General features: G+C 27.4%; 2 protein-coding genes across 3 annotated transcripts in view; one reads left to right on the top strand and one right to left on the bottom strand.

Moving 5' to 3' along the window:
* The window catches only part of LOC106789347 (A disintegrin and metalloproteinase with thrombospondin motifs 7-like), a 68,754-nt gene extending 60,919 nt beyond the window's left edge, over positions 1-7,835 (top strand). Inside the window, exons 8-19 of one of the 2 annotated variants that reach the window (XM_014753483.1) lie at positions 119-285; positions 398-557; positions 1,107-1,185; positions 1,564-1,722; positions 1,927-1,979; positions 3,137-3,272; positions 3,500-3,794; positions 3,958-4,149; positions 4,314-4,478; positions 4,834-5,022; positions 5,381-5,546; positions 5,805-7,835. In XM_014753483.1, coding sequence (XP_014608969.1) covers positions 119-285; positions 398-557; positions 1,107-1,185; positions 1,564-1,722; positions 1,927-1,979; positions 3,137-3,272; positions 3,500-3,794; positions 3,958-4,149; positions 4,314-4,478; positions 4,834-5,022; positions 5,381-5,546; positions 5,805-5,920 — 1,877 coding nt within the window. In that variant the 3' untranslated portion in view covers positions 5,921-7,835. Of the gene's footprint in view, positions 1-118; positions 286-397; positions 558-1,106; positions 1,186-1,563; positions 1,776-1,926; positions 1,980-3,136; positions 3,273-3,499; positions 3,795-3,957; positions 4,150-4,313; positions 4,479-4,833; positions 5,023-5,380; positions 5,547-5,804 lie in introns of both variants that reach the window. The other variant, XM_014753484.1, reaches the window with a different exon arrangement.
* A 718-nt stretch (positions 7,836-8,553) lies between these two features.
* LOC106789348 (armadillo repeat-containing protein 6 homolog) lies at positions 8,554-10,160 on the bottom strand (the record flags this gene model as incomplete). The annotated part of the gene is given in 4 exon segments (XM_014753485.1): positions 8,554-9,201; positions 9,279-9,544; positions 9,707-10,002; positions 10,138-10,160. Coding segments are annotated over 4 exon segments (978 nt in total), but the record flags the coding sequence as incomplete, so codon positions are not given.

Below are 10,160 nucleotides of genomic sequence, written 5' to 3' on the forward strand. Positions count from 1 at the left end.
TAATCCCTAAAAAAAAAATAAAATTCTTTTCTCAATGATAAATTATTTATCGTTAAATGAAATAATAATATAAGAGAAATTGTATTAAAAATGAAAGGAAGTATCGATCACTTTACAGCACTCAGGGACAGCAATGGGAGTTACATTTTAAATGGGCCCTGGTCTTACAGTCCCAGTGGCACTTATAAAGCGGCTGGCACAACATTAACATACCAAAGGGGAGATAGAAACCGTTTGGAGTGCATCTTGGCAACTGGACCGTTAAACGATACACTTCGTTTAGAAGTACGTTTAATTTTCACCTTAATTTCTATACCACACAAAATTCTAGTTAATATTTTTTTTTTTATTTAATTATATAATTATTTATTATATATTCGTTTTTTTTTCTCGTTAGATCTTATTTCAAGAAATGAATCCGGGTATTCTTTACAAATACATGTTGCCAATTAAAGGAGTATTTACCGAAGGAGGAGAAGAAGGTGGGGGTGGTGGTGGTGGTGGAGGGGTTGGTGGACTAGGAGAAAGAATTTTAATACCGCCAATTTCTGAACCAAGTAAGAGAAAGTATGATAATATAATATAATATATTGTTTAAAAAGCAAATTTCAAAGTTTTCAATTAAAAAGTTTGAGAATCACTGAGAGAAGATACTTTTCATTTTATTTTAATACGATATTACACGCAGAGAAGAGAATGATAACAACAATTAACTTTTTGTCAACTCTTATAAACTATTTCCAGTATTTTTTTCATTTTACTAATAGAATGTTTCGAGAAAAATGTTAGATTATATAAAAAAAAGAAGTGTAAGTTTAATATGAAAAGATTTGTTTTCTCTTTAGGAAGAGGATAGTTTTGTAGTTTTATTTTTATTCAATTAAATATTTATTACAATTTCAGAATGTAAATGTAATGTTTCTTTTTAAAATACGAAATATAAATTGGCATATTTTGTATGTGTTGTTATGTATTATATCATTTAATAGATCGTACATGATCAATAAATTCTAATTCCATAAGGAAAGCTTTGCAGAACTGTATATAGAAATGATTGACTCATTAATCAACGACCGGTTAATACATAATTGCGTATATGATTACAGTATCGAGCAATGATCAAAGAGGGAATGAAATTCCCGACGGTGGTTCTCATCGAATCATAAATACTCCCTTGACGAGAACGTAAGCTTGTCTTTCAACAATATTAATAAATCATTCATTACGAATTACAATTAGGTCAAGTTTAAATACGTAGAAATACCTATGAACAACAACAACAACAACAACAAAAATTCATTCCAATTTAATTCGCGCGTGTTATTTATTACATTTCTTTTTTTTCTTTTTTTAATTAACAGCAAATAGAACAATTATTAAGTTTCATTTAAAATCAATAGATTTATTTATTATAATTACTTATGATTATTTATCTAAACAATAAGTCAATTAACCTTCTGCATATAACTTGACCTAATTTTGTATTCTCTTTATGGTATTCGTCCTTTAACAAAACTAAATAAAAAAAATCTGACAAATCATTTTAATTATTTAATTATTCAGTTCTATCATTAGAAGAGCAGATTTTCCACAATCTCAAGGTGGTATTCATTACGAGCATACAAGACACGCCTCACAAACGGAAGAAATGAAACGTCCACCGACGACAGTGATGGCAGGTGATCAGCCTAATTCAAAAATGAAGAAGAAAAAACGAAAGAAATTTGTTTGGAAAGAATTTGGGCCAACGTCGTGTTCGAAAGAATGCGGGGGAGGTAATATAAAAATATTTATTGTTCAATTGAACGCGAAACGTGCTAATTCGTAATAACATTTTTCTTTCTTTCTCGTCTTTATTTTTTTTTTTTTTTTTTTTTTTTTTTTTTTTTTTTTTTTTTTTTTTTTTTTTTTNAAAAAACGAAAGAAATTTGTTTGGAAAGAATTTGGGCCAACGTCGTGTTCGAAAGAATGCGGGGGAGGTAATATAAAAATATTTATTGTTCAATTCAATGAATGTTTTTTCCTTTCCTTTTTCTTTGATTTTTAATCGATCGAAAGAATTTTTTTTTTTTTTTTTTTTTTATTATTATTTTGTTCTTATTTTTTTTTTTTTACAACGAAATGCTGCATGCACGATATTATTGCTTAAAGCAATTAAGAAAAATGCGGATAATGAAAGGTCACCATCGTTGCCGCTTTCGTTTAACGTTCATCGTCTAAGGCGTGGGAAGCGAATCGAGACGCATTCGTTTCGGTGTAATTGCACATTAGAAAAGAAAGATATATATATAAATACACATACACATATATACACATGACAAAAAGAATTACCTTCAAGTTCAATTATTTGTCGTGAGATCACAATCTTCAAATATAAATTTGTTTTTTTTTATACGTTAACTTTAATCAAATTTTCGATTCATTTTTCTCTCGAAATATTTTGTTCAAATGTTTATTCATTATCAGATTATGTCTGATCTAAATCTATTTATTCTAAATATACAAAATATTTACCGAAATTTATTAAACATAAATCAAAGTAAGGATCTTAATTTTTATTCTTTTTTTTTATTATTTTTTTTATACGCCTGAAAGTAGGCAACTGTTTTTACGTGTTTGGTAATAATTTTACGATAATGTTTCCTACTATTACCGACAGAGTACAAAGTGTTGCCTTCTTTTAGGCGTGAAAAAAAAAATAATAAATAATAGAAAATTATCAAATAATATATAAATAATATTATAATTGATTATTATCGTTGATATATTATAAAAATAATTGTTTTAACTAAACAATAAAACATTTAACTAATCATATTGATATATATATACGTAACAAATTAATTGATAAATAACTGTCCATAAAAAGTATTAGAATGAATTGCTTAAATTTAGATTGACAGGATGTGGGTAGTCAAGAAAATAAATAATCACAGCCTTCGTAATCTCTGTATCCGGAAACGCAATCGTCTTGTAAAGTGACACTTGAAAGAGGAAACAGAAAGAGAAAACAGAAAGAAAGTCCTAATATATATCTGCTTGTTGCTTCTATTATTAGTAGTACTAATAAATAGAAATATATACAATTGATCTTAACAAGTAGATAAATTAAGAAAATCTTTCGTATGTCTTTTAGGCGTTCAAACGTCAACCTGGAAATGTGTTCGTGAAAGTACCGAAACAATAGTTGTACACGATAAACGTTGTCGTTATATAGAAAAACCTACAACTTCTTTAGTAATACGGTGTAATGAACATCCTTGTCCGGCCAGGTAAAAATTGCATCTCATTAAATACAAATATTTATAATAATTCAATAAATATTTGATAAAAACATTTTTGAAAAATTTTTAAATTAATGATCAATTTTTTAAAAATAAAATAAACGATATCAAAATTGTCATTTATTTGTTTGTCAAATTAACGTATAAATTGAAAAGAAAATTATTCGATATTGAAATAAAAAATAATTGTAATTAAATTGTTTTGTTAATATCAGATGGAGAGCAGAAAACTGGAGCGAATGTTCGGTTACTTGTGGTGTTGGTAAACGAACGAGAAAACTTGAATGTATTCAAGAATTAAATTCGAGAATGACTATGCGTGTTGCACCAGGTGCTTGCACTACACCACCTGATTTAAAGACCGAAGAATTGTGTTCAAGACCAGCCTGTTCGATTATGAATACACCTGAACTGAGGCATATGCAACCATTGTCAGTATCGGTATCTTCATCAACAGGCAAAACTTATTCACAATCAACACAGAGGTGGAATGTTGGTACTTGGGGTTCTGTAAGTACAAAAAAAATATGATGAATAATTAATAATTATTAATATTTTTTTGGTGATAGTCTTCAAATTTTTCAATCATCCAAAGTTTCAAAACTTCTCAATCAAATTCAATTATTTCGTTCTCATATATTTTATCGTATTTTTGAAATATTTTATAATTCAGTGTTCGACTAGTTGTGGAAAAGGATTCAAAGAACGAACGGTCACCTGTATAACTTCCGGTGAATCGTGTCCATTGTCAAGTAAACCTACATTCCGAGAAGAATGCAACAATGCACCGTGTTTGGTTAATAATGAAAACGAAAGTAATTCCGAACGACGTTCACCTTGGTTGCATTCTACTTGGTCGCCTACGGTGAGAAACAATTTAAATATTTTGTGTTTAATTTTAAAAAATAATATATATAATATTTTCACAGAATGATATATATTTTTGGAAATTATACAAAGTAGTTTAATAAAATATACAAAAATTTGTTTAACACTTAACATTGTGTTTTACTTTTTATTGAATTACAGTGTTCCACGGAATGTGGTATAGGTATTGAAAGTAGACGAGTGGCTTGTTCCGAAGGAAGTGAATTATTTTGCGATCCCAAAGAGAAACCGGAAACAGAAAGGCAATGTTTCGGAAATGCAACCAATTGTGAAAACGCTAAATGGTTTACCGGGCCATGGACTTCCGTTAGTAAATCATTTCTAATTTTAACAATCATTCTCACAATTATCCTATATATTTTCTCTTCAATTTATTTGCAAACACACACACAATATAATATTTAATTAAATAATATTAAGAAATAATATTATTTATTTCTTTTGCAAAATAAAAATAAAGTATCAGTAATTAATATAATATTTAATTAAATATAAAATAATTTCAATTATTAATGTGTCAAATAATTTAATCATCTTCTTCTTCTTTTTCACAGTAACATAACATTTTATTTATATCTACTTTTATATGTTCATCTTAATGTTTATTAATTAATCATTTGCAAATCCATTATTAGATAGCATAATTGCTTGTTATTTTTAGTGCTCCGTATCTTGCGGAATTGGTGTACAGTATCGAGACGTGCTGTGCATTTCGAAAACAACGAGAAAAAATGATGGAGAGTATACTCTGGTAGAAATGAAAAATTGTAATAGCACGAAGCCGAGAAGCGAACAGGTTTGCGAGATAACGCCTTGTTCAGCTGAATGGTATACCTCCGATTGGTCCAAGGTAAAATAATTATATACTTTAATAACATTAATAATAATTCCTATGTAATTAGATTATTATTAGGTATGTTCTCAATATTAAATAACATGTAAGTCTAGAATAATAATAATATAATATTTATGCAAATGTAAATGCTTATAGAAATTTTTAAAATGAAAACTTCTTTAAAATTGTATATATATATATGTAAATATACATCTACAAAATTAAATCTGCGAGAGGAATGAGATAGAATACAATATACAGGCTATTTTTCTTCTTCGAGAAGAATATATTATTAATATATAATTATAAATAAATAAATAACGTTTATATGTGTGTACTAAAAATTCATATTTTATATTTCTTTCTTTTTCAGTGTTCTGCTACATGTGGTAGTGGTCTGCAAACAAGATTAGTCCGTTGCATTCTCGAAGGTGTTAGTAGCTCAGATTGCAAAGAATTTACTAAACCGATAGAAATTCAGCAATGCAACGTTGAGCCATGTAAAAAAAATATTACGTTACTAACTAGACCACCAAAAAGTAAGTAATAACTATTCATTATTTTTCACACGTTATACGTTATGTGTAATAAATAGTTTTGACAAATTATTTACATTTTAAATACTTTTTATATTTTTTTTATTATATTATTATTTTTAAAAGAAACATTACGTTTATTATTACTTAAATAATTATAATAGTTATTGCATATATAGTACATTTGTAAAGGTAAATTCGAGATCTCATTGTATATTTATTTTATATAATTTATTAATTTAATTTAATTTTTATTTGTAGAAGTTTTAGAATCAACAGAATGCGTGGAAAAGAATCCAGAATGTGATTTGGCGGTAAAAAGTGGAATATGTCACAGGAAATATTACAAATACACTTGTTGCCGATGTCGAGATTAATATCGTGCTATTTAACGAAAATAAGAAGTATAAAAAAAGAAAAGAAAAGAAAAGAAAAATAGAAAATGAATCGTATCGTATCGGATAAATTATTTGATATCGTTTAATTCGCAATAAGGTTTGTAGTCATTTCTTAAATCATAATCCTTCTACATTAGGGCCATTCGTATCTCGAAATTTATAATTGTTGGATCGTGTAAAAAGTTTTGTTCGTATTTCAATGAAATAATAGTCAAACAAATTCTTTGGTTTTTTATATTCCATCTAATTTTCTTCAAAATAAATTTCAAAATTATTTTTTACTTGATTTTTCATTCTTTACCGATATCACATTTTCAAATTGCGCTTATAATTTTTCACCGAGAATGTACAAATATCGTAGAATTATTTTATTTTATTATTTTTTTATAATATATCTCAGCTTTTTTTTTCAAACGTATTTTAATATTGCAAAATCCAATTAATATTATCAGAGTTGTGCGATCCTAAAGTTAATTATCGTGAAAATACGAAGAAACATTTTACTCGGCCCAATAATTTTTACGATAAAGTATTGAATAGGGCGAGGGGGAAGAGGGAAGGGGGTAATAGGTATAGACAGAGAGAGAGAGAGAGAGAGAGAGAGAGACCGAATCAAGCTTGTTTATAAAAGACTGTTGTTTCAGAGAAAAAGTATCGTGCATATTTTATTTATATTCTATTATATATATAAATATACGGATTTTATTAATATTAATTATATATCTTATAAATTATAATTATTATTAGTCACACATTTTACTAGCTGCCAATTTTCACGATAGGAGATCGCATTTAAAACAAAACGAAAAAAAAAAGAAAGGAAAGAAAATAAAAGAAAATAAAGATAAAAAAAAAAAAAATAAAAAGCATTACTTCGATAGAGAAAATTAGAATGAGAGATCGTAATTAAGCTCGTTCTCGTAATTAACACAATTAACGAACGTTTACTAATCGTTAATTGCAAATAAGTCCACCCCGTTGTAGATTATTTGCAATCAATTGTAATCAAAAAAAAAAACAACGGATTGATGATGATTAATCATTCGAATTTAAGAAATTCTGCTAATACGAAAGCAGAAATGATTTTCGAATGTTTACATCGATCCGATATATCGAGAATCAATATCATCGTACCTCGAAAAACATATCGTAGAATTATTATTATAATTCATTTTTCGTTATATGTAATATCGTTATAGAAATTTACGAAGCTTCTTTAACGAAAGAAGACAAGAAGAAGAAGAAAAAGAAAAAAATGTTTCTGCACGAATAACAAAATAAAGCATAATTATTAGGATTACAATGAAATATAAATATAGTCAATTGATGTATAAGTCTATCATTGTAGATATATCAGTATACTACGAATGAAACAATACATTATTAGCGATATTTACAATTAGCTTTTTGTCCTGACGAAACATACGTATCCTTTAAAAAAAATAAAATTGTGATCGATGTTCATTGCGTTGCCATAGCATGTAAGACGACAATTCAATCTCATTAATATTTTAATTTAACAATTTATTTTCTTTTTTTAATTTGATTATTTTATATTTTCCATATTAATCTCGTTCATTAAAAAAAAAAACAAAGAACAAACTAATTTGATGCGATAAATACAAATTGGATATACGCATAAATGTTCACAATATTTATAATGGGTAAATAATCATTTTTTAACTTTTTTATTTTCGCCCCTGAAATACTGCAATCCCGTCGTGTTACTACGTATAGAAAAAGAAAATATAATGGTAAACTATATATTAGGAATATGAGATATCAAACGTGTTCTACTATTTTCCATTTTCGCTGTACTCGAAAGATTTCTGAAACAATAAAAGTGCATGTAGAAATAATAAAGAAACATAAAAAAAATAACAGGGAAAATTAATTGTTAGAAATTTCAAATAATTATGAAAATATATTATCAAGGTTTTAAACACAAAAACATGGATACCGTTTCGTTCTTCGTGGAACATATATACAATACAAATATCTACATCACGTATCTATTTTTGATTCCCGTTATATAACTATAAATATGTATATTCTCGTGATTAAATATAGTCGGAATAAAGTATCGTATTCGCGAAAGGATTTTAGTCTCGTCTAAGAACTTAATACGATTACAACTGTATGGTGATCATAATTGTTCATCATTCATTGATCATAACGTGACATTTTAAATCGTTGTCGTATTCTTCTTCAAAGATTTTCTCGAACGAATACATCCATTTATTTTGTACATTGAAACAGTGTTCGTTTAATTATAATAAGATCAAGTTTTCCTCTACGTTTTGGAAATCGTGATAATGTTCAGCACACAAAGGTATTATACAAGGAATTACAAAGGAGAGTATCAGACTGACACAATAAAATTGATATTAGTTGTACGTTTGAAAATTTCAGTTCGTCTGTTTGGCATGAGAATTGGTGTTAACTCCTTTGTAGATTTAAAAAATTAAATTAATCTACAAGTGTTCCATAATTATATACAAAAATATTTGTAATAAACTAAATTCACACTTAAAATGATTACATTTTACCATATACACATACATCACACTAATATTACAAATTTCCAAAACGTTTTAACGTAACAACACTTTATGTAATAAACATAAAAATTTATTATTTATTAATATAATATACAAGTGTATAGTTAAAAAGATGTGTTAAAGTAACATAAAATATACAAAGGATCGGATCGACATAAAAATTATGTAAATGCAAATATTCAAGTTTCTGAGTCAGTCATATTAAATACTATTGTTAGTAGATATAAGGTTTAACGAACGTAATAATCTCAATTGTTAAATTGTTATTACAACCTTTTCAAAAATCTCTTCTAAGATATTTTATATTCATTCATTTGCAGGTCGTTTATCTGCTTCGCTATTCAACTTGGCACCCTTGCCAGTCCACCTTTCTTTTAATTCAACCTTCAATCCTAAATCTCTTAAGGCAGCTTTAATATCATTTTCTAACTTGGGCCCATGCATTACAAGAGCACTCTTTAATATATCTTCAACACCGTAACCAATAAATTCGTGGCATTCCATCTTGTTCCTTACAGACATATTTCTTATCGTCCAAGCTGCTTGCTTCAAAACATTAACATTTTTAGGATAGCTCTTCATAGCATCAATAATTATGCTAACTGATCCGCAATCGTAGAATACTCCTGCATTAGATGAACTTCTTAATGTTAACGCAGAGATGCATGCAAGTCCAGCAGAAACAATTGATTCAGATTTCTATAAGTTTGATATAGAAATAATAATAATAATAATAAATAATAATAATAATAATTAATATCATTCAAGATATTTACTTTAAACCTGCTGATCACAGAAACAATCAAAGGTGCACTTCCTGCAATCACTATTTGCGATTTCACATTGTCGTTACCTGCGAGAGCTTTTAATAATTTCAAAGCTTGCYAATTTAATTTYTCTGAATCGGGATAATTAATGATAACATCTAGAACAAATTTTAAACCACCCGCATCTGTAACGTCCTGACAGAATTCATTTCTTACGATCAACGAAGCAAGCGTTATCATAATGTCACCCATTACAGCTTTCTCGTTTTTGAATTCTATATGAAACAAAAGAAGATACGCATGTACCTTTGACATGCAAAAGTATATTTAAATATCTATATTAATTTGCATTGATGTATATGTATGTATATGTTTAATTGTTTAAATCTAATTTTAAAAAAATATATAAAAACTAAACAGTAACATATAATATTTACTGGACAACAATCCAGTAAGTACATCCAATGCACCCCTTGCCATAACTGTTGCATGTTCGTGTGCTTTTCCATATTCGTGTCTTATATCATCGTCTAGTACAAGTGCTCTAAGTACAGAGCATGCATCTCGTACTTCAGATGCTGTCGCATCATCTCGAGTTAATATTTTTTTAAGTCTTTTAAAGATATGAGCATTGAATATGTTTTGTCTATTTGCTTCGTGTTTTATACAACATTCTCTAATCCAACGTAACAAACATTGCAACACCAGTTTGTCCCTCTGTTTATCCAAGATTCTTTAAAATAAAATAATTTCTCTTTGTTATAAGTATTATATAATCGATGTAAACTAATACAACAAAATAAGATTAAATATTTTATTGTATTAGTTTACATCGATTATACAAAATAAGATTAAATATTTAACTTACTCCATTTGAATAGAAACACCTTT

The sequence above is a fragment of the Polistes canadensis genome, unplaced genomic scaffold (genome assembly GCF_001313835.1).
Source record: "Polistes canadensis isolate GaletaPanama2010 unplaced genomic scaffold, ASM131383v1 scaffold_179, whole genome shotgun sequence".
In the NCBI taxonomy this organism is placed as follows: domain Eukaryota; kingdom Metazoa; phylum Arthropoda; class Insecta; order Hymenoptera; family Vespidae; genus Polistes; species Polistes canadensis.